Consider the following 25,122-nt stretch of genomic DNA (forward strand, 5'->3'; position numbering starts at 1 on the left):
TCACCTGAGTCACATTGCATCATGGCCTGAATACAAGGCATACACCTCGACCTATCTCTCTCTTCATCCCTTCTTCCCCTTACTACCCCCTCTTTCAGAGGCACCTCTATAATAAAAGCCTCTCACGGGAGATCTGTGCTGGTTTGGTGTGATTTGTCCAGAAGTACGCTGCTTCCTCTAATAGTAAGTAATAACTCGCGGTTATCGATATAAAGTAGACTCTAGCAGCACAGAGGGTAGGCAGCTGCCCAGCATTTGTGCTGTTTAAGGCTTATTGTAAAACTATAGGTTGTAAAAATCTCAGCTTTTTTGGGGGGGTGGGTAACTATAGGAAAGATTACTCCAAAGTACATATAGAAAAGCAACTGGAGTCATTGAAACGGTTGGTTGGTTTGTTTTGTCTTTCTTCGTGTGTAGCCTATGGGCATGCAGGCATGCTTGTGAACCTGTGGCGGGTACATGCTGACATTGGTGCATTTTTCTTCATCATTTGCCACTCTTGTAAAGTATATGTTAAGGTGATGATGATGACGGTGACGACGACGACGACGACGACGTTGATGACGTTGATGCTGTTGATGATGTTGATGCTGTTGATGATGTTGATGCTGTTGATGCTGTTGATGCTGTTGATGCTGTTGATGAGTGTGTGAGAGACAGTACAGGCAAAATGAGTGTGCATGAGTGGAAGGCAGAGGCCAATTTCAGGAGTCAGTTCTCTCCTTCCACATTAGGTTCCAGAGGTCAAACTCAGTTAGTCAGACAGGCACTTTTACCCCACGGAGCTGTGCTGCTGTCCCTGCACCCCTCTTTTTTTTTTTTTTTTTTTTTTTTTTTTTGAGTCAGAGCTAGAGCAACTGATTACTGAGCCCTCTGGGGGTCCACCAGTGTCTGCCCCACAGCACTGGGGCCATAGGCATATTTTTGTCTTGTTTTGAGGCAAAGGCTCTCTATGTAGCCTAGACTGTCCTGTAGCTCACTGTGTAGACCAGACCAGGCTAGCCTTGAACTCACAAAGGTTTGCCGGCACCTGTTTCCTGAGTATTGGGACTAAAGCTGTGTGCCTCTCTGCACCCTGCTCTTGAAACATAATCTTAAGTGTAAAAACATAAAAATTTGGGGGAAGGGCATGGAGATGGCACAGATGCTGGCCAGAGAGAGAGCTCAGATTCCCCAGTACCCACATACAAATCAGGCACAATAACACGTCTGTCATTGTAGCATTTGTATGTACTAGTAGCCCTTGTCTGTGGTAGTAGCACATGTATGTAGTCATACATGGAGCAGAGAGGGCAAACAGGGATCTCAGGATGTTGCTGGCCATCCTGGCTGACTGAACCAGCGAGCTTCCGTTTCAGTAATAGATCTTGTCTTGGGGCTGGAGAGATGGCTCAGCACTCAAGAACACTGGCTGCTCTTTCAGAGATCCTGGGTTCAATTCCCAGTACCCAAATGACAGCTTACAACTTCCTGTAACTCCAGTTATGGGTTCATGGCCAGTCTGCTCTACATACTAAGTTCCAGGCTACCCAGAACTACCAGAACTACATAGTAAGATGTGAGTCCCTGTTGGGAGCCGACTTGTAGCAGAAAGCGGCTATCAGCTTTGCAACCGTCTTGAGCCGTATACCCTGACATGAGACTTGGTTTTCAACAGCCTACAACAGCTGAAGCACACTCTGATATCCCACATATCTTGTTTCGCTGTTTAGTGCCCCCAGCTGCAAGGCGCACGTGGTATCCATGCCCGCAAGGCTCATGGTGCACGTGCTATCCATGCCATACACACCTGTAAGGCGCACGTGCTGTCCACGCCTGCAAGGTGCATGGTGCACGTGCTATCTACGCTATATACACCTGTAAGGCACACGTCATATCCACACCTGCAAGGCACGTGCTATCCACGCACCTACAAGGCATGTGACAAAGTATATAAATACCCCGGACTTCCCTTCAATGAGAAAGACAATGAGGGAGACAAGAAGAGAGACAATAAGAGAAAAGGAGAGATAATAAGAGAGACAATAAACGAGAGAGACTTGACTACACACCCTGTCTTGTCTCCATTCTTCGTTTCTTTTGCTAGGCCCTGACCCGCCGACCAGAGCAACAGAGCAGTCCTCGACATTTTGGCCCCAAAGCGTGGTCTGCAACACTGTAGCTCCCAAGCATGGGTCAGTACGGGTCTCAACAAGTCCCTGTTGAGAGAGAGAAAAAAAAATAGAGCGAGATGGGGAGGATATGGATAATGATAGAGGCCACATGCACGCACAAACACACACACACACACACACAAGACACACAGAGTCTGGAGGAAAAGAAACTAGAAGGAAATCGTTAAGAGTTCAGAACTAACCACACAGCTCTCATACTTGATCCAAACAGCTCGAGCTGGGCCGGGGTGTAGCTCACTTGATGAGGCTTGCCTGGGACAAAGCCCTAGGATTCATACACAGGGCTACACACACCCAGCATGATAGCAAATACCCATGGATCCCTGGGCAGGGAGGGATCCAGGGGGCTCAGAAATTCAATCCTGGGCTATATGAGACCCTGTTTTCAAAAGCCAAAGGAAGGACTGTTGTAGGAATTTCCCTGTCCAATCTACTTAAATATCAGTGCAAGAGGTGGTCTGTGATTGGACAGGGAAAAGAGAGGCAGAGCTAAGAGTTGGAGGGGGGACAGAGAGGAAGGCGAAGATGGAGGCGGACGTGAACCGGCGTGGCTTTAAGCAGGTAGTTATGAATATCTTATAGGGTTAGAATAATTGGGATACCTTGTCTAATCTGTGTGGGCATCTTGTACCAATTATCAATTGGCCTTAAAATTATTGTGTGGGCATTTTGTGATTTGAGTATTTACTGATATATAAATCTGACTGGCTAATTATAAGCTACAAGAGTTTTGTTTCTACCGGGTTTATGGGTGTTATAGCAGCTTGCCGCGGGGTGGACGGTCGTTGCGTGGGGATGGCGTGGCTTCGAGGGGAGCTCGGGAGCTCCAGCCCAGCCAGTGAGCCTGCCAAGATGAGAACACCCAGCTGGGGCCAGGTGGCCTGACAGTGCTGGGCTTAGTGCAGGAACTTGGTGGTTCAATTTGGTTACTGGTGTGTGGGACTACAGGGCTGAGAGAGTTGGTGGCAGAGCCAGGAAGCCTGCTGGTCCTATTTTTTTTTTAATACCTCTGGCAACAAACAACAAGCCACAAAGGCAAGATGGGATAACTTTGAATCCATCAAATGCAAGTCTGTTTCTCTGTGGAAGACCTTGTTGCAAGGATGAGACAGGGAAGTCCACACTGGGATGGGGGGGTGTTGGGGTGGGGATGCTCTCAAGCCTCTTACCCAACCAAGCACCAGTGTTTAAAATGTGTGAGAACTCTCACAACTCAACAATACAGAAGGGGGAGAAAAGAGAGAAAATGGGCACATACATGGTGAAAATGGGTGAAGAGGCTGTACCCAAGAGGATCACAGGTGCTAAATTTGCTGGTGCATGCCTGCCTGTGATCCACTAAGGAGACTGAGGCAGGAGGATTGTTGAGTGTTATGCCCTTCTGGATTTCACAGGCACCTGCACTTATGTGCACATATGCACACACACACAAACATACACACAATTAAAAATAAAAAGTGCTAGGGAGATGGCTCAGTGGTTAAGAGCACTTGCTGCCCTTGCAAGAGGTCCTGGGTTCAATTTCCAGCACCTACATGATGGCTCACAACCATCTGTAACTCCAGTTCTAGAGAATGTAAAGCCCTCTTCAGGGTCTCTGTAGGGGAGATATTTAGAAAATGGCGCCCAGACAGCTTGTTCCTGGGCAGCCACCATGGTCCCATTGCTCCTCAGCTCTGACCAGGGCTCTGGCTAGCTAGATGCACACAGGCCCTGGCACCCATGAGATGCCAGTGTGGGGGATGGCTCTGCATAGAAATGAGACTCTTAAAGTTTAATAATTATCTAAAGGATTTATATATTTAGAAATGTTCAGTCAACAAGATGCCCACACAATTAGAGTTGTTACCCAATATCTAACCTTTTGATAGAAGTTGCTATCCAGGACAGCTTTCGATCCATCCATGGTTTTCCATGGCTGCTCCCTCTCTCCTCCCTTTCCTCTTTTTCTCTCCTCCCCTTCTTCTCTTTCTTTCCCAGCTCCACCTCCTCCTCTACTGCCTAATCGTGGGGCTCCACCGCAAATACAATGTAGCAGAATAAGTGTCCTGCTACAGATCTCCTTGGGCACCAGGCACAGATATATATGTAGACAAATACTCCTAGACAATAAAATAAAAATAAATAAATTATCGATCTATAGATATCTTAAAGGGCTGGGGATGTAGCTCAGTGGTAGAGCACGTGCCTAATGTGTGCAAGGCCCTGGATTCAGACTATATCTCTGCAAAAAGGATTGGGGAGTAGAGACAGAGAATGACAGGGAGAATCTACAGATGGCATAAGTACACGGCAGTATGTTCAATATCACTAACCATTAGTGAATGCACTTTTTAAACCACAACAAAATACTATTACACACCTATCGGAATGGCTGAAATAAAAATGAAGTATAGTGACACCACCGCGCACTGGCGACACAGCAGAGAAACACGATCGCTTGGACTTTGCTGGCAGGAATGTAAAACTGTACGGCCGCTCTGGGATACAGTCTGGCAGTTTCCTTTGAAAATTAAGCATGCAAACACTGTACAACCCAGCAATTGCACTGCTGGGCACTTCTCCCAGAGAAATGTGAGGTTATGCTCACACAAAAACCTGTACAGGAATGTTTACAGCAGTTTTATGCATAACACCCAAAACCTGGAAACTGCCCAGACGTCCTTCAACACGTGACAGCTAGACAAGCCATGGAACATCCACACCATGGAAAACTACTCCGAGATAAAGAGGAGCGAGGCATTGATCCACAAGCCCCCGATGACTCTCCAGAGGGTTCTGCTGAGTGGGAAAAGCCAGCCCCCGAAGGTTACATGCCTTGCCATTCCATTTATGTGGCATTCTTGAAATGCCAAAGATGCAGAGATGAGTGTAGCAGCCAAGGCCAGGGGATGAGGAGCGTGGCTTGGATCGGGGACAGCTGGGGTGGGGTAAGGGGCAGCTTGAGGAGCCCCTGGCTCATGGGCATTTGGTAATCTAGGCTTTGACCATCTAGGTTGTGACTCCGTTCTCTAGCTTTGTAATAGGTTGTTACTGGGGAAACTGGTTAGGGTTGCAAGATCCTCATGGTGTTCCCTATGGCCGTTTGTGGATCTACAACGATCACAACACCAGAGGTTTACTTTTTTTAAGAGGGTGGGGCTGGTGAGATGATTCAGGAGGTCAAGACACTCATAGCCAGGCCTGATAACCTGAGTTCAATCTCCAGAGCTCATACAGTAGAAGGAGAAAAGTGACAGGACCAAGTGCTTCTCTGACCTCCACTTACGTGGGAAGGCATGCTCGTACATTCACACAGGCACACGCACACGCATGCACACTGAAGCAGCAAGCTGCTGGCCTCTGGATGTGATGAAGCCCTAGCCTACTGACTCCATCCATCCTCATCTTTCCAGTTTCCCTGGTCTCCCAGGCCTCCTCTGCCCAGTCTTCTCTTTCCAGCCATTGTCTTCTAGGAAGGAAAATGGAGACCCCTAGCTGGCAGTCTGGTTAATCATGTGGCAAATTTTGAGGCCATCCTTCCTCTCTGTGGTATCAGTTTCAAATTAAGAGCAGGGTGGAGCCGTCCACACCATCTCCCCTGACTTCCACTCTGCAAGACCAAGGTTTGTGAGTGTCACCTGCCACTCAGATGTGCATAGTAGGTCTTCAAAAGACAGTGCTTCTAAGTCAGTGATCCACTAGATAACAGGACCCAGCTTATAATAGGCCTGTTTGCTCTGATCATTCCAGACATCCTGACGATAGGGGCCAGGTCTCCTGGATCACATGGTTGTCTGGGCAACCGCCCTCTGCAGCTCCAAGAATTACTGCAGCCAGCCTCTTTGTATACTCTCCTCTCCTCTCCTGCCAGAGTGCTGGTAGACATTCGGTCCCAGGCCCCAGACCTGGCTAATCAGTCTGTATTCCAAGGTGACTGTTTCTATTCTATTTCTGCAGAAAAAAAAAAAAAAAACATAATCAAGACAATTATAGAAGGAAGGGTTTATTTGGCTTATAGTCCCAGAGAGGTAAGGGTCTACTATGGTGAGGAAGCATGGTAACGGGCAGCAGACACGGACACGGCTCCTGGGACAGAAGCTGAGAGCTCACATCTTGAACTGTAAACAGGAAGCAGCAAGGGAAAACCTGGAACAACATGAGTCTCTTGAAACCTGGAAGCCTGTCTCCGGTGACTGTACTTCCTCCAGCAAGGCCATACCTCTCATGCCTCCCCAAACAAGGCCATCAGCTGGGGACCAAGTATTCATATGACTGAGAATATGAGGGCCATCGTATTCAGTCACAGTGACTCATTTGCTGCTGGATCTTTGAGAAAAAAAGCTGCTACATCCCTCTCTAGCCCATTAAGAAAGCCATGGGGGTATTTGTGAAATAGATTCTAGAGTCTGAATCCACCCTGGGGGATAAGGTACTGTCCCAGGAGTGCCTGTGTCCCCTGTGAGATCAGCACCCATGGTCAGCATGGAAACCCACTCAAAAATACCTCAAGGCCTTGCGCGTCAGATCACTTGAGAAATCTTGTCATGACTAAGAAGCACACAGCCTCTCAGTCAGGATCCAGATCCCACCAGCCCATCTACTTTACAGGACAGACAGACAGACAGACAGACAGACAGACACACACACACACTTCAGACATTGATTGGGAATTTAGGGTCCTGCTGACAATGAGGCCCTGAACTAGAGATAAGCTTGGGCACCAACCTGGAATCAAAGTGAGTCTTCAGCCATGGAGACTCAAGTCGTCCCCCGCAAACCATGCCCTCTCAGGTTCCCAATCTAGGCCTCATCTAGTGGAGGAAGCCGCTGGAGTGTAGTGTGGGGAGGTAACAGCCCTTCAGAGAACCCCAAGGCGCCACATCCTGGGGCTGCCTAGCATCCCTAGGTCCTAGATGACCCCTGAGGAGCACCCCTGGGACCTAAGTAGGTACCATGAATGACAACTTAGTCCCTAGCTGGGCTCTGCCCATGAGGGAAAACGGCCCAGTCCTGCTGTCTCAGGCTCCCTGTGGCCCTCCGGGAGCAGGGATTCTAATTAGCCTGGTACCCTGGGAGGCAGGAGTTGGGAGTGGGGTCAGGATGGGTCTGGAAGGTTCCCAGGCCTGACAGGTGTCCAGGCACAGGGCTGGGGGAGGCCCCACTGTGGAGCTTTCTGCCTCCATCAGCGAAACATTCCAGCATCTGTCATGGGAAGGCGGCGGCTCCATGCCATCAGTCACCCAGGAAAGGCAAACAGTTCCAGCTGGGCCCAGCCCTAGTTCCCACAGAGGCCCAGCTTCAGCCCGGCCCTACCTTACCCTACCCTACCCTACCCTAACAGAGCCAAGGACCAGGGGGGAGGAGAACCCCAGACCTTAGCTGCCACTGAGGCCACCAGGGAGGTCTGACTCAGGCTCTTCTTGCCCTACCTTCCTCTTTACACACACACACACACACACACACACAGCTGCTAGCATACAAATACACATACAAGTACAGAGGCTTCTACCACACCCACAGACAGCTGTGCACACACATACACACCCCCTCAACACAGACCCACAGAGGAAGGGTGCCAATACACACTTTTACGGCACTCCCAATAGGTGGGGCTCACTAGGGGCAGAACTGTGAGGGCTGGTATCTGGCACATAGTAGGTCATCTTTGATCCTTCTGCATGCTGTGTTCATTTCTCTGAAGCCCCACTTCCTCTTGTTCCCTAGCCCCAGCACAGAGTCTTGGTCCCCTATTAAGGGTGTCCCCTGTACCTACTATGGGTTCTGACACATAGTAGGGAAGCAGGAAAGGTTGAGTGAGTGATGGGGCAGCCCTAGCCAGGCTACAAGGAGCTGAAGGAAGAGCAGAGGCAGAATCTGGGTATGGTGGCACACGCCTGCAATTTCAGCAGTAGGGTAGGTACAGCAGGAGGATCATGAGTTTAACGCTAGTCTAGGCTACCCAGCAAGACACTGTCTACAAAAGAAAAATAAATATGTACGAGAAATAATATGACAGGGGCATGCCTGTAACCTCAGCACTTGGGAGGTAGAAGCAAGCACATCAGAAGTTCAATGTCATCCTTGGTTGTCAATGAGGCTGAGGCTAGCCTAGGCTACATGAGACCTCACCTCAAGGACAGAAAATGGAGGGAGGGGGTGGCTCTGCTGGTAAAGCGCTTGTTGCCCAAGATCAAGGACCTAAACTTGGATCCCAAATAACAGGCAGCACCAGTCTATAGCCCCGTGCTGGAAACAGAGACACGTGGGTCACTGGAGGTTCAGAGCCATTAGCTCTCCGAACTGGTGAGCTCCAGCTTCAGTGAGAGACACTGTCTAAGAACATAAGGTGGAAGACAACAGGGGAAGACACCATGCCAACTTTGGTCTCTGTATGTATGCACACATCCACATGAACATATACATATACCACAGACAGACAGACAGACAGACAGACAGACAGACAGACACACACACACACACACACACACACACACACACACACACACACACACCACCTAGGACTGGGGCTAGACTGAGCTGAGGATGTTTTCTGGCTTCTCTCCTTGCAGCAAACTCCCTCCCCCCAAGGAGTCCCAGTTTCCAGGAGATAGGCCTACAACAGCCCTCCCTCTCAGCGGAAGCCTGAGTAATCATCTCCAAACCCACGATTCAGACTCCTTCTCAGCCTCTCAACACGTTCTCCCCCCCTCCCCCCAGGGTCAGGCGGCTTCACCTGCTTGCCCAGGGCAGAAAGGGCAGGAAGCTCAGAAATCTGCATCTTAGCCAAGATGGAAAAGAGCTTGAGGTCAGATAAAAGCACTTGCCAGCCGGCATGATAGTGTAAAAGCAATGAGTCACAGGCAAATGAAATAAAGAAGAAAAAAGAAGAAAAATTCCTCTTGCAGCAGCGTGGGGGGAGAGAGTTGAAGATCCTTCCAGAAATTAGGAGGTAGCGACAGTTGGCTCCACCCCATCAGAGCCGTCTTTCTGTCCGTCTCTTTCTTTGCTTCATTCATTCCTCCTTTTTTCATTTTTGAGACAGAGTCTTGCTATACAGCTCAAGCTGGCCTTGAACCGGCAGCGATTCTCCTGCCTCAGTTTACTGTGTGGTGAGATTACAGGCAGGTACCATGCCTTACCCCTTGATCTTTGCAGCATTCCTTCGGCCTCATTTCTACAAAATGACTGCTGATCCTTAACACGTCATGTCAGTAGTCACACAGGAAGGTAGAGAAGTGGACCTTGCCACTTCTGCAGAACGCTCGGCCTTTTGGGGGAAGAACCCCCACACTCACCACCCCTGAATAGCACAGACTTCCTTTCAGATTTCATTAGGCAGAATGAAGTCACATGGCCACGCTTAGACCAACCACTATTCCAGGGGAATCAGATGTTCACCACCCTGGTTAGATCAATCAGGATCCATCTCTGGGGCTGCGAGCACAGCGTTTCGTTTCTGCTGATTCAGCACACAGACAAGGGTTCTCGGCTCAGACAGCCTGCTTAGCAGTGCGCAAGCATCACAGACCCACCCAGACACTTAGGTAGTAGACACAAAGCCAGAACCAGGGCTGGGGAGTTGGCTCAGTCAGTTAAGTGCTTGCTATGCAAGTCTGGGGACCTTCGTTAGGTCACCACACGGTTGGACTGGAGCTTCAATGCTGGAAAGACAGAGTCCTGGGTGGTGGGCCTTCTTCAGTCCCTACCTACATCAACACACTCCATGACTGTTTCCCTCTGTTCTGAGAGTAGGGACTGGTAACTCAGAGCTCTGCAGCTGACAGGGGACAATTCCAGTGTTTGGAAAGGGGGTGTGGTTACAGAACTCAGTGCCCACTGTGGGTGGGAGCTGGTGAGGGCTGGGTTGAGCCCCCAATCCTCATTTCCACCATCCACATGTATCTTGGTGACAGCTGCTAGTCTGTCATGAAGGAGCAGCAAGGACAACGGGCTGAGGCCTTGGATATAGATCCTGGCCTCAGAGAGGCATCTTTCCTAGCTCAAGGGTCAGAATACCTTGACAGACTCAGAAGAGAAGCCCGTGCTGGCCAGGAGGGCCACGGGGCAATCTTTGGTCCCTAATTTTCTTTTTTAATGATAACATACACTTAACATGGAGTTTCCGACCTCTGCTGTTTCCGAGTTCACAGTTCAGGGCCACTGGGGGTGTCTCGAAGCCAGCACCACCATTCTCCTTGACATCTTTGTCTAGGTGCTAGATTCTAGCAGAATAGGAATTCTCTGCCCGTTTAGCTGTACTTAACCTGTCGTCTCTTCTAACCTTCCATCATGCTTGCCGCTTGCCTCCATGAGTCTGACTGCTCCAGGGACTTCAGGGACATGAGATGCAAAAGTATATGGATTTTTGTGCCTGGCTTATTTCACTTAGCACATGCCCTAGAGACACTTTCAGTTGTATGTCAAAAGGCCCCTCCTATTCAGGGCTAAATAGTACTCTGTTGTGCAGATGGAGCACATCCACAGGTACTGATGGATATCTAGGTATCATGATTTAAGACTGTTCAAATCCCTCCTTGAGTGACTGCTTCTTGTTCTCAGTGGTGTAAACCCAGGGATGGAGTTGCTAAATCAAAGCATAATTCTATAAATTCTTTTTATGACAGGGTCTGTCTATGTAGCCCTGATTGGCCTGGAACAACTTACTACATAGATTTTGGTGGCCTTGAACTCACAGAGATCTGCCATCCTCTGCCTCCTGAGTGCTGGGATTAAACGCCTGTGAGATATATATATATATATATATATATATATATATATATATATATATATACACATATATGTGTGTGTATATATATAATTTTTATATAATTTTGTTTTCATCTTGTTTTCCACAGTAGCTCATGGTCAGTTTCCTCTGAGGTCAGTTTGGCAGTAACCTTGAGGTTGACTTTGAAGATGTTGGTGGGATTTAGGTGGGGAGTGGGAGGCACACACAGGGCACAACTAGGCTGGTGTAACCCAATATAGAACATATGGACACATGGTGTAGAAGCTGACAGACCCGTCACGGGGCCTTTTTGCATCTTGGAAACAAGGATAAGGCAGGCATAGAGTATGGGAGTGGTACCTCTCAGCCTCTAGGAGCCTAAAGTGTGGGCTGAGAGTAGGGGTGGACTTTAATTGAAATTCTGGAATTTGGGTCCATCCTGAATTTATTTGCATTAAAAGTAATTTTTAAGGGAGGATAAGGAAAGTGTTATTCCATAGGGGCATCATATTGTGTACATGAATCACAGAAATGGGTCTTTTCAGAAAGATAAGGGGGTGGGACTCTGAACACAGTGCAGGCGAGAGGAGTCACCACACAGGGTCAGGGCAGCAAGAAGTCAGTGACACTTGTAAGGGAATCTGGAAAGGGGACGACAGAGGCAGGCATATCTCAGTGAGTCTGAGGCCCCCTTGTTTGACCTTGCAAATTCTAGGCCATCAAAGATGACAGAGAAAGGAGAGAGAGAGAGAGAGAGAGAGAGAGAGAGAGAGAGAGAGAGAGAGAGAGAGAGAGAGAGAGAGAATCAATCTCACATGGCTGTCCAGGTGCCAAGGGTCCAGTTGGCCTAGTGATGGGAGTGGACACTCACACAGCAGACTGCCTGAGACAACTAGACACGGCTGAAAGCCCCAAAAGACAGCACTGCAGTTTTGGCTGAGGAGTATGTCACCAGATGTGAGCTTGGTCAAAGAACAGGTGTTCATGAGAGAGGAAGGGTTGCTGGCTTCGTGCCCACCAGCCACAGGGGTCCTGGATGACAGAGGGAACATATGCACTTTGACCTATAAGACGTCTCTGTGTCCTCTGCTCTGCTCTTAGCACCTCAGGGGAACAAGAGGTCTTGACAACAGACCTCACACACAGGACAGACACCCCGCCACCTCATCACTTGACACATGGTGTTGGTGTTACAACTTGCCACTGGTGTCTTGGTCTCAGGTGCAGTGGTCACTGTGCAGGTGGCTGACAGAGCCATCCTGAGGCTCCTGCTACCCTCTGTGGCCCAAGTCTATGCTCCAAAGTGAAGATCAACTCAAATTTGCTCCTTCCGTGCCCCCAAAACACCAGGCTGTTGTCACTCTCCATCGCTGGCTCTCTGTAAAGGGTCCCCTGAGTGGTATCCAGGTCCTGTCATGCTTGTCAAATCAAGTCCACAGTTGTGTCCTCAGACAGAGCCAGTGGAGCTTGCAACACCTTCCCAGTGGACCTCTGGCCTACAGTTCATAATCCTCCCGCCTCAGCTTCCCAGATGCTGGGATTATAGGTATGTGGCATCATGTCCAGCTTTGTATATGTTTAATTTTTCCTTTCTTCCTTTCTTTTGAGACAGGGTCTCTCTATATAGCCCTGGCTGTCATGGAACTCACTGTGTAGATCAGATTGGCCTCAAACTCACAGATATCTGGCTACCTCTGCTACTGGGATTAAAGGCTTGCTAATTTTGATTTTCTAAAATTCTGTCTGAACTGAGACACCTAGACAGCAGAGGACTCTGCTGCCTTCTACCTTCACATCTGAGCCCAGGGCTGTGGTCATCTTGCCCTTGACTTGGGCCCGTAGGTCAAAAAAATTCTCTGATTCAGCAACACCTACTATGTGCTCGTGTGTGCCTGCAACTACATCAGGATCAGGGCTCCAACAGAGAATTTCACTCTCCCACCCCTGGAGTTTATGGCCAAATCCAGACAGTAAACCAGAACAATGGGTACTCGGACACTCCCTGGATCCAGTGCACTAAGTCAGGATTGAAGGCAAAATGCAGGCTATGAACTGAGCCTTTTTGGCTGAGCCCTGAGGCAACAGTGCTGTGCTGTGTGCCTGGAGTAGGAGGTGCCAGTCACAGGGCAACGTAGCATATGTCCAGAGAGCAGCTCTCCAGCCTGCTAGCCACTTGTGAAGCACCCAATCTTTGCATAGCCATTCCTTAAGCATCTTTCTCCTCACATTAGCCAGTGCTTTCTCTTGCTGGTGATGAAGAACATTGCCTCACATAGAAACTGGAGGCTGGACTGGCTGTAGGTGGTGGCTATGGGAAGAGGCCTGGGGAAGCTGGAACTGGTTATGGGGATTGCTTGGGGATGAGTTAGTAAGATTGGGCATGTGGTTAAAACAGCTGGAGCCAGGATACCTGGTCTGCAGCCTGAGACAAAATGTCAGCTTTGACACTTGGAATCACCTCGACTGAAGAGCCTACTGAAGATGAAGACTTAGAAGGAAAGAGGATTGCCATTGTGGCAGTGGGGGGGGGGGGGGTCAAGGGTACAATATCCGAAACTTCTGAATTTTGGACTCACACACGACCCAGACTGAGAATTGGGGGCTTAAGACAGAGTATGCTTCCATGGCTTATCTGGCATGGCAAGGCTCTGGGTTCCATTCTCAGCACCACTAGAGCAGAACAGAACAGAAAATAACCGAGAGCAAACCCTGAGGATTTCTATGGCTTGCCTGGAAGTTTGATTCTTGCAGCCTCGGGGCTGAGAGCTGAAACCAAAACCCAGACCTGATGCACAGAATGGTGAATCACATCATTGTCAGGGGATCACAACCCTTGAGGAGCATTTTGGGATATCCTGAACCTAGGGTCTCCACAGAGATCCTTCACTGCTGGTGAAGGAAGGGGTGGGTGGATAGACAAATGAATGATGGTGGGTAGATGGGTATTGGATGGATACATGAGTGGGTAGATAATGGATGGATGGATGACAGATAGTGGATGCTAGATGCACAATTATGCAAATGATGGGTGGATAACGAGATGGATAAATGGTAGATGATGAGGATTATGGGTGGAGGATTATGGGTGAATGGGTGGAGCATGGATGGATAGTGGGTGGATGATGTATGGGTAGATAAGTAGGTAGATGATGAGTAGACAAATGCATGATGGGATGGATGAATTGATGCAGGAAGGATGAATGTGTAGATGATGGGTATATGGACGGACGAGTAGATGATGGATGGACAAATGGATGGCTGAGTAGGTAGGAGGGTACGATGCGTAGATAGATGGATATTGGATGCCACACTGCTGAGGCTGGACCTGCCATTCCCAGGATGCTGCGAGGACTTTAGACCACGATCAAGTCTATCTAAAGCTAAACACTGTGAAGCCCTGGCTTCTTCATACCAACAAAGCCCCAGAGGAGTGGGCTGTGAGCTTGCAGTGTGCACACACAGAGGATACAAGGACTGTCTCAGGATCCAGCGGCATTCATGAGTGCCACCGTTCTTATTGATCCCTCTGAATTCAGGATGCTGCCCACATCAGTGAGGATGGTTCTCACAGGTCTCTACTGGCTTGCTGGAGAGCTACAGAGCAGACATACAGTCCCCTGACTGGGGTGGACACAGCAGAAATTGCAGGTCTGAGTGAGAGATGAGGGGAACTGAACCTAGATCTCCTGCTGTCCTGAAATAGGCCGATAGTCTGAATAGCGCATCCAGTGCAGAAATGCATCACGGTGGGTAGGGAGCAGAGGAGGCCTGGCTGAAAGTGGATTTTGACATGGGCACAACCTGTTGAGACCAACTGGTAAAGCCATTACCCATATGGGCCAGGCTAAAGAAGCAGCTTTCCTCAGAAGTTCAAGTATGAGGGTTTGTGATTAATCTGGTGTGCACAGATGAGGGACTGCAGCTTCCTCCTGCAGGATGTTTAGTCTGAGATTGCTCACCTACCGAGACCTCCTACCCAAACTAACTAACCCCTCCTTCTGAACTGCTTCTAATAAACAAGCCGGGGTTCCAGGGTCAAAGGTGGTGGTAACATTAGGGAACCATACCAGATCGCAGCTTCACTGTGTGTGTGTGTGTGTGTGTGTGTGTGTGTCTGTGTCTGTGTGCCTGTCCTTTTCTTATTACCTCAAAAGGATTCTGGGCCCCCAAGGTGTTAGGACTTCAGTAACAAGGTGCCATACCCTGTGCCATGAAGATTGTGGTACCCAGCAGTCCATAAGGACATATCTTCTAGAAAAGGGTGTTTGTTGCCCAGAAATCTGACTGGGGTTGCCTGGCCAAGGACTTGTGGCCTCCCCCAGCCCTGCATCCAAGTTGGTTCTCAAATTCAGGACTTCCTAAGGAGAAGAAGTGGTCAGGCTCATGAATGTCCCTCAAGGGGACTGTTGCCATCTGTAGGAGGACAAGTTGTAGGTCATGGAAGTGCAGTTGGAGGTGGGGACTCACTGGGACCTGGCCTGACTGGCACCAGGTGTACTGAGCCGAACAATAGAGCAGCCCCAGAGCAGAGGCATGGGTGTTGCCACAGGGAACCTGAACCCCAATGCTCACTTCTAGGCTCTAGTGTCCCCCCTACACTGCTCTTAGACACTGGATGCTGAGAGGATGGAACAAATCTCAACACTTAAGAAGCCAAACACGCTGGGCAGGCCTTTGCCCTTGTGTTTCTAACCTGTGCAGCAGCCCTGTGAGACCCACAGAGGGAGGAGATGAGGCTGCCACAGGGACCTGGTGTTCACTGCTAAGCTGTGTCCCCTCCACTGTGGGTTTCAAGTTCCTCAGAGATTAAGAAGGTGAGGTGGCAAGGACAGAATATGGTATGAGCGACACTCAGCAGAGGAAGAGTGGGGCAGATGGATCAGGGATGAGGAGTAGGAAAAGGGATGGACTCATTCATGGATATGTGGATGGTTGTGTGAGTAGATGGGTGGGTGGATGGGATAGATGAGTGATGAATGGATGAGGTAGATGAAAGTAGATGGGTATGTGCATAATAGACTGATGGATGAATGGGTGGATGTGTAGGTGAGTAGAGAGATGAGCAGTTGAATGAATGGGCACAACAATGACATGTATGAATAGATGGATTATTGATGAGGGAATGTGTGAATGAGTGGGTGGATAACAGATGGATGGATGAGTGGATGGATGAGGAGTGGATGTACATATCTATCAATGATGGGTTGGTGGGTGGATGTATGGGCACATGGGTGGATGGGTAGACAAATATATGAAACCAGATCAGTGGATAGACAGAGGGACAGATGAGAGGACTGATAGACAGGAGGGCAGACTTGGAGAGAGATGAGACTGGACACATGTTCTGAACATGATCTCAGCCTCCACAGATCTCCCCAACAAGGAAGATGCTGGACCAAGCAGAAAGCTAGTGAGAAACAGAAACCTCTTGTCAACAGTGACAGTCTAGTCTATAGTTCTGCAGGTATACCATGTGCTCATTCAGAAGGGCTGTGCTTTGGGGCAGACACACTCCATCCCTCCAATAATGGAATATGATGCTCACAGCGGTCTTACACCAGACACCTGTGAGCTGCTAAGGAGTAGTGAATAAGATAAATCACGTGGCTTTTCCTTGGAGGGGTACCACAGAGGCGAGGGAGGTACAAAGAGTACTGAGCCAGAACTCAGGAGGCAGAGGCAAACAGATCTCTCTACAAGTTCAAGGACAGCCAATGCTATACAGTGAGATTCTGTCTCAAACCTGCCTGCCTCCCTCAGCAGGGGGCAGGGAAGAGAGAGAGAGAGAGAGAGAGAGAGAGAGAGAGAGAGAGAGAGAGAGAGAGAGAGAGAGAGAGAGAGAGAGAGAGAATATGAGAATGCCTTCCAGCAGAAGAGTTTTGGGGAGAATACCACTTTAGCCTGAGGATTTGAAGGTCCACCAGGCCCCTGAAGGTCCAAGGACTCAGTGTGGTTACCTGGCAAGGAACAGGGCTAAGAGGGCAGATCCAAGCAGTTCTATACAATTCCTGCCATCATTTGTTAAATTGTCCAGCTGTTGGCAGCTGTCAAGATGTCCCATGCCCTGGGCCCTGCAGCTGTTTCAATTTCTATATCCTGGTTAGTCTCCTCCACCCCCATCCCCCAAGGCCAGCACTGGCTCTAGTGTCTGGGAAACTGAAAATTGGGGCTCCAGGGAATGGGGGGGGTGGTTCTACATTAGAATGCCAGCCTGGACAGGAGTTTCCAGGAATTTCCCTCAGCTCCACTCACCACCATGGGCTAGACCCCCTGCTCAAGCACAGGTTGGGATTCAGGATAGACAGAAGCACATGGCTTTGGAAGTGCTGCCAGGGAAAGACATTTGTGGTAGTGCTCAAGGGGTGATGGGAGACTCTACCTTAGCCAAGGTTGTCTCCAGATGCCCTTGCACACACCCAGGCAGGGAGCCCAGCACTTCAGGGCTATGTGGCCTTAGGTTCTGATCATCTCTTCAGTGAGTCAGGGTCCCCTCCTGGGCACCCCACCAACTCTACATTTTAAGTAGAAGCCAGAATATGACTTTGTATAAGCTGGCATCCAAGCTCTATGAGCAGAGGCAACAGGAAGGCTGCAGCATTGCTCAGCGATTGTCGGCTTACTCGGCACATGCTGCTGGATTCCTCTCCAGCACCAAAGAATAGGGTAATGAGAAGACACAGGAGCCCAAGCCCCAGCCATGGCAGCCACCAATCTGTTCCCCTTCCATCCTCTCTGTGACCAGATTGAGCATTGTGACTAGTCTAAAGCCACGTAGCAGATTTCCGAAGACTTGGTTGGTTTTGCAGTTTGTTTGTTTGTTTTGTTTTTTTAAAGAAACAACTTTTTAAAGCCCAGTGCTTGGCCCTTTTTGATAAACCCCACAGTCCTTCTGGGGCCTCTTCTAATCTCCCTACAACACTGGAGCTACTCATTCCCCTGAAGACAACCCCCAACCCCCACTTAACAGAAACCCATCTCTCCACAGGAGCAGGTTTGAAGCCCAGGTGTTAGGTTCTGCTGTGAGGCCAGGACCAACTCTCCCTCTCCCTGAGATAGATAGAGGCTTGCCCCGGGAGCCAGGCCCAATAGTCTTGTGTGCCTGTGTACACGCATGCACACGTGCATACGTGAGCATGCCCGATGGCGCCTAGCCTCCCCAAGTGAAAGGAACATGTAGCAAGCTGTTGACACATCCTGCCAACACGGAAAGGTTAATTGTCACACCCGATGCCAACAGACAGACTTATGGAAGATTCACGTGGTTTTGTGGCTTTTTTTTTTTTACAACTTTAAATACGGAATATAAATAAACTTTACATTTAAAAAATAAAAAGAAAGCCCCCAAAAATATAATCACCAACTTTACAAACTGAAGGAAGCGGGGAGGAATGGGGAGGGGAAAAGTGCAGGGGTTGGGAGGCGGTGGGAAGTGGGGGAGGAAGGCAGGCTGCATCAATCCATCCTCCAGAGGGCTCTAGGGTTTGCCCTCTCTCCCCCACTTCCAATCTACTGGCTAGCTTCCTGGAAGGAGCCATCAGGTAGAACTGCAAAAGATCTGAGGGACAACGTGCAGCGAGGGATGCCCCTCCCTTGGAGATCTCCTAGTGTCCCACACCTACCAGGAAGGGGACAGCTGAGACCCAGGAAGTGGGGGCAATGGGCAGACAACAGGGTTGCTTCCCAGCACCACAGGCTCATTCTGAGCTTCAGGCTGGGTCAGGGCACACACGGCCAGTCCACAGAAGGCCTTGGTATGAATTAAAACAAGGCTCCCTTTCCTCAGAGGCTTGACCTACTTCGGCCAGAACGTCATAATAGATAAGTTGGCCATATTTAGGGTGTGAACAGCAGTTTCCACATGCAGTGCCCGTGTGCAATACACATCCCATACAACCTTACTTGCCCTGCTTAGCGGGAGTAGAATATAACAGACAGGTCTCCTGCCCTAGGGAGGAATGACAGGGGCATTCAGAGCCTCAGTCAGGATCTGTGCAGCCTGTGGAGGAGCAGACTGAAGGGCACATGAGGAAGAAGACAGAGTGGAGGTAGAGAAACGAACCAGAAGTGAATGTAGGGGAGGTGGGAAGAGGCAGAGTCACGAGCACACTGCACCTCGAATTCATCAGAGAAGGTGTGTGGCACCTGATCAGAGGAGTTCATGTCTTCCACGATTTCATACTTATAAAATGAAACGCCACTGTGGGCTGAGGGGGACAGGGAGAGATGAGTGTGTGGCAGATGTGGGTGCCATGAGAGTTCCTCCAGTCCGTGCTACCCGCCACAGGACTGCAAGGGGCCTTAGCCTGCCTGAACATGTTCCCTGCTGGCTGGCCAGTGGTCCAGGAGCCAAGCGGGACATGCAGAGGTCCTCAGGCTAAGTGCCAGGCTCTGGGGCCAGTCCACAGTCCCCCGCGAGGCTCCTGCACACTTGTCCCAGGTTCTTGGGGTCGAGGGAAGCAGCAGCCTGGAGTGGAGTCCTTTGTTTGCTTCTGGAGCTGCAGGGCAGGCTGAGCGATTGCTGCTGGTGGAAATGGCTGGGCACGCGGGGTGAGGGAAGCACCATTGGCCGTCCGAATCAGGCATTGAGACAGACGGACGAGGGGAACAACATTATCACTCCAAGGACCCCATGGGGGCAATACAGCAAATACCATATTAAATAACCCTGTGGGCAGAGAAGAGGGACATGGGGTCAGAGGTGGCTCAGGGGCTCCCTTGGCCCCAATACCAAGGCAAGGAGCTAGGGCTCCTGTCACCATGCTGATTTCCAGCAGGCCCCAAGGCTGGGATGGAGGAGTTGTGGGGAATTTGAGTGGTGAAGCAGGCACCCTGTTTCGGAGAGGTTTAAGCAAGAGATGCCTGGGTTGAAGGGAGCAAATGCCCCTCCTGGCCCTCTCACCCCTAGTCTAAGTCACAGCCAGAGAGTATCTGAGGCTTGGCTTTCTTGCTGGATCCTCACCTGCCCACACTCTTGCCGATGCCCCTAGGCTCCGAGGGTCTCCTTCAGTGCCGCCTTGTCGTGGGTGTGCTTAAACTTTCGGTGCTTCCCTTTGGGGGGCCGGCGGATCCGCACCTTCCGAATGGTCACTCGAGCTGGAGGCGTCCTGGCTGCTCAAGAAGAACAAGTGTTTGTCAGCATTTGATGGCGATAGAGCGTTTTCCTTGTGCCTCTATACCTGCTGTGAGCCTTAGGGCTGGATGGAGAGGACAGACTTCATTCAGGAGGTCAAAGCTAATCCCCACCACTAACCAGCTCTGAGGACGTGACTGAATCTTTCTATGCCTCATTTTCTCTATCTGGGAGCGAAGCAGGCCCACCTCACAGAAAGGGGAATGGACCACAGGGCAGCCTATTTGCTAAGCAGTGCCCGACCCAGGAAACTCTTGTTTATGTGGCCCTCAAGTCCTTGTCTCTACCCAGAGATGGATTTCCCTCTTCCTGCAGGTGGCCTGGCACTGGACCCCTCTGCCCGACAGGAAGTCCTGTTGGCTTTGTGTACCCATCAAGCACCCATCCTCAGAGGACTGGCACAACCCTCCTTTGTGCTTCAAGCCCTCTGTCTCACTACATGCCTGGAGAGGTCACTTGGGGACTGGGGCCCTTGAGCCACAGTGTAGCTGCCTCCTCCATCCATAGCCAGACTGCAGAAAAATCAAGTAGCTATCCAAGGAACCTGGTTCCTGCACAAAGCTGCGGGGTGAGAGTCAGCCACAACACACTGAGTGGTGGCCTGTCACTCTGTGACCCTCTTTGCTTCCCATCTCTCTGGCTAGCTCTCCCTACTGAGACCTATACAGCCAACCTGTGGTTCCTCCAAGCCACAAGATGAGGAGGCCATGAGGCTTTAGGCCAGAACCAGACTTTCGTTAGAGCTGTGCCTGTTGTCCAAATTCCTGGGCATTTGGAGAGCAGAATGGAGGGCTGGGCCGAGACTTAGTCAGGGGGTCAGCCTAGGTCCAAACCTGGGCTCTTCCTGGTGCTAAGTGACACAAGGCAAGTCACTTAACCACCCTGAAAAGCAGCAGTGACCTCCTACAGTTGAGATAGTGCATAAAGCAAACAGGAACCCCAGTGAACACCTGCTATGAACTTGGCACTGCTATACACTCCTTTATTTCCACAGTGGGTCTTACTCATCCTACAGTGTTGGGGAAACTGAGGCAGAGAGCTGTGTTTGAAACCCTGTGATCTGTGCTTCACACTTCCAACATTTGGCCCAACTGACAGTTCCTGGGAACCCTGGATCAGACTGAGTCTTAATTTCTCTTCTTCCTCTATGTCTGCCAGGCAGGGATCAGCACTTCCTGGGAGCCATTGGAGAGTTCCTGGCCTCTGCTGGTAAGGCTGGTGCCTGTCCATCTCAGACTGGCTCTCTTGAGGTAGCCTCCCTTCCATGCAAATGTAAAGTTTTCCTTACAGTGTAGAGCTGGGGAGAGTACAGATTCCCTGGAGGGATGACAAGCATGGGGCATGGAGAAACCCCAAAGGGCATGTGCAGGAGGCTGGGCTGGAAAAGCCTGTGCCAATTCACACAACTCACAAATGACACAGGTTTGAGCCTAAGAATTCCAAAACACCAGCACTGTCCTGTGCTCTGCTAAAGAGGAACCTGGAGGCCAGTCTCTCAGGATTCTTAACTTTCCAATACTAACACTTAAGAATTCTTCCTATACAGGGGCTGGAGAGATGGCTCAGAGGGTCAAGGGCACTGGCTGCTCTCCCAGAGGACCCAAGTTCACTTCCCAGCACCCACAGGGCAGGTCCCAACTGTCCACAACTCCAGGATCTGACACCTTCACATACATATACATGCAGGCAAAACACCACTGCACATAAAATAAAAAAAAAAAAAAAAGTCAATTTTAAAAATAGAATTCTTCCTATAGATGGTAGGGCAGGTGAGTAAAAGCCACAGAGGCCTGCCAGGCTGAGGGAGGAGCCAAGAGAGGCCATTTTAGGTTCCCACTGGCCTAGCTTGGGCTGTGAGACCTGGGGCAAGGCCTGAGCATCTTTGGACTGTGGGTACTTCCACTACACAGAGAGAAGGAGCCTCTGAGACGTTTCTAACTCAAACCTAACTGTCTGACTTTTGTAGAATCAGACATGCACGCCTCTGATAGATGCTTAAACGTTAGACCCATTCTCCACATCCCAGCTACGTGCATGCCCAGCCTTTACTTGTATACCTCCAGGAGATGTCCTGAGTGAAGGGGACTGGTTGGTAGCAAGGCCAGATGCTGCAACCTCACTTAGGGCTAAGAAGAATCTAGATTGTTCTCAGTGAGACCAAAAGTCTCAAATCAATTTAACCAGATATTTATTCGCTCTCTGTTTAAGTCTTTTCTGTGTGGTATATGCATTGTGTAGGCTTAGATGCCCCCCACCCGTGTGTGTGTGTGTGTGTGTGTGTGTGCGTGCGTGTGTGTGTAGCCAGAGGTTGACATCAAGTCTTCCTTATTGCTCTTCCTGTTTTCTGAGACAGGGACTCTCACAGAACCTGGAGCTAACCAACAGCTAGATTGGTCCCCTGGGGCCCTCGTATCTCCACCTTCCCAATACCATACCTTGGTTTTTATATGGACGCCAGGGATTCAAACTCAGGTCTGCATGCGTGCACAGCAAACACTCTATCCACTGAGCACTCTCCCCAGCCTCCTGACCCTGATTTAGAGACCCGTCCTCTTCCCAGCTGTTGTAAGGGAAAGAGGCTGGGGCTGAGCCCCACAGAGCAGCCCCTGGGAAGGTGGTTTACCTCGCTGCTCCCTGGATGTGCCAGGACTTCGAGTCACGGGCCGAGGGGTCACTACTGTCTCACACTTGCAGGCCAGGTGGTCCTCCAGGGTCACTGTGGCCTTCTTGAAGATTGGCTTCTTTCGCACAATCTCAATCTTTCTCACCTGGAGGACAGAATGAGCAACACTTCCCTGTAGAAGCCACCTGTGTAGGAGGGGCCTCACGCGCCTGGCAGTCTCCTGTGCTGGATTCTTTCCTCGAAAGCCAACAGGTAGGCCTGTCTGCAGAGTAAAGGCTCTCAACCAACAATAGCCAGGCCTTTCCCTCTGCCCCTCTCAGAGCTTTTCCATCAAAACAAGCCCTTCAACCTAGCTGACCTGGCCTCCAGCTTTGCTGTAGCAACTCCCATCTCCCTGACCCCCCAGAGTGGGAGAAAGGCATTTCCGGGTAGAGCTTGAGTCCTGTAGGTCCCCATTCCTGGAGCACTGGCCAAGGCCAGGGTCCGCAGCAGAGCGGGGAGATGGTTATCTGGAAGGAAGTGCAAGAGGCCTTATCTAGAACAGAGGCTGGAGGGGGGAGGCAGCTGTCAGGTGTCCATCCCTAAAGCTGGGGACAGAAGATACCGCGGCAGTGGGTGGGGAAGCATAGCATGCCATTTGTACTCTGAGTCACAGAGACAGGCCAGGAATGGAAGACAGGCAGGAGACTGGCCACAGGCAGAGAAAGAGGGCATAGCCATACAGCCAGTGCACTGGGTGGGCTGGTTTTGACCTTTGTGTGGTGTGCCCAGGGGAGCTGAAAGGGGGAGGTTGAGCCAAGGTACAGAGACCTATCCACCTTTGTTAAGAGGACAGCTGTGCCTTCTTGGGCCCTCCTACAGAACAGCATCGGTAGCATCTCTCCAAAAAGATGGAGGTAGCCACAGAGCTGGGCCACAGTGCTTGCCACCTAGAGGACACTCTGTGCTGCCTTCACTAAAGACAAAGCTTGTCAGAGAGACAGTTGGAGTCCCAAAATGTAGGAGCCCCTGAGGATGATGGAGCATTGAGGGTATCTGGGCAGCTTGAATTAAGACATGGGCACTGTGGGACTTTGTCCCTGTAGAGCAGGTGACATTGGTCCACTTAGCAGTTCAACCAAGTCACATTCTGGGCTCCATCTAATTTTCACCGCCTATGATCTGAGATACCTTGGAGAAAGCATCCTAGAAGCATCCCCCTCTGGAAGGAACCAGGAAGACCCAGCAAAGTTCTGCAACCCGCAGCAGCTGCTCAGCCGCTGGGGCGGGGCCCGACCCGGGGCGGGGCTGATTCTGCGCACCTGCACCGGCCGCATCTGCACCTGGGAGGCCCGGCACTGCACATTGCGGTTGTTGCAGCAGCCGGAGCAGCGCTGCACCTCCACGCAGGGCGGCCACACCAGGAAGTTGGCGTTGGTGCGATCGATGAGGTTCCGCGAGATCTGGAACACCTCTGTGCGCGTCTTGCACTCGGCGATTACGGCAGGCTCTGCTGCTGCCAGTGAACCTGGAAGGAAGAGGTCAGTCAGGAGCAGACCGACTTCTTTGGAACCTCTCCCATCCATACACAGCCCCGAACTTGGGTAGGTGGCTGAACCACCCTGAGCCTCAGTTGACCCCATCTGAAAACAGTGACAGCGAGATCTACCCCCAAGAAGCACGGTCAAGATCAGGTTAGATCATCCGGTGTGCCATTATACATGTTTAGTCAGGACCTAGCTCCCAACTGTTCAGATTCATACAGTTCTGTGGTTGTCCTGAGTCCTTCTGCACTGTTACCCTGTTGGCTTCCCTTGGTCTTTTGTTGATTGTTTTGGTTTGTTTCATTCAAAACACGATTTCTCTATGTAGCCCTGGCTGTCCTGGAACTGTCTTTGTAGACCAGGCTGGCCACAAACTCCTGAGTGCTGGGATTAAAGGTGTGCACCACCATACCTGGGCGCACTGGTCTATTCTTTTTTACTGATCTTGAAAATTTTTAAGTACATTGATTGGTGTTTTGACTGCATGTGTAAGGGAGTCAGATCCGTGGAAGAGGAGTTACAGATCATCCTTTGCTGCCATGGAAACAGAACCCAGGTCTTCTGGAAGAGCAGCCAGTGCTCCTATCCTCTGAGCCATCTATCTCTTCATCCCCACTGGTATATTCGTATGTGGCCCTTTCCTTCAAAGCCTAATCTGTGAAATGAGATTAACAACAGAGCTATTGGGTGAGGTCGACATCAAGTCCTCAGTCACCTACAGGGAAAGGCTCACAGGTGGAGAGGTGGCCTGTAGGCTCTGCCAGCCACATCTCCAGTGACTTGGAAACTGTACATGGCCACCTGCTTCACCCCAGAAGTCTTCTCTAGGGCTGACAGATATACTAGCTTGGTCTCTGCTAAGGAGCAATCTGTAGTTCTGAACCCTGCTGGGTTCTGCATTGGGCCACTATGCAGCCATGGGCTGTAGTGGACAGACCCTGGTTTCAATTATGCCAAGCAAG

General features: G+C 50.4%; 1 protein-coding gene and 1 long non-coding RNA gene across 2 annotated transcripts in view; one reads left to right on the forward strand and one right to left on the reverse strand.

The window, feature by feature from the left end:
• Window positions 1–24,571, forward strand: LOC143434122 (uncharacterized). The gene is made up of 2 exons (XR_013103378.1): window positions 1–183; window positions 12,497–24,571. It is a non-coding gene; the product is annotated as an uncharacterized LOC143434122 (long non-coding RNA).
• The window catches only part of Pdgfb (platelet derived growth factor subunit B), an 18,945-nt gene continuing 12,040 nt past the window's right edge, over window positions 18,218–25,122 (reverse strand). The window contains exons 4-7 of the mRNA XM_034516005.2: window positions 23,939–24,144; window positions 22,638–22,782; window positions 19,844–19,992; window positions 18,218–19,549 (exon numbers count right to left, since the gene is read on the reverse strand). Coding sequence (XP_034371896.1) covers window positions 19,868–19,992; window positions 22,638–22,782; window positions 23,939–24,144 — 476 coding nt within the window. The 3' untranslated portion in view covers window positions 18,218–19,549; window positions 19,844–19,867. The remainder of the gene's footprint in view (window positions 19,550–19,843; window positions 19,993–22,637; window positions 22,783–23,938; window positions 24,145–25,122) is intronic.

This window comes from Arvicanthis niloticus, chromosome 13, assembly GCF_011762505.2.
Source record: "Arvicanthis niloticus isolate mArvNil1 chromosome 13, mArvNil1.pat.X, whole genome shotgun sequence".
Classification (NCBI taxonomy): Eukaryota; Metazoa; Chordata; class Mammalia; order Rodentia; family Muridae; genus Arvicanthis; species Arvicanthis niloticus.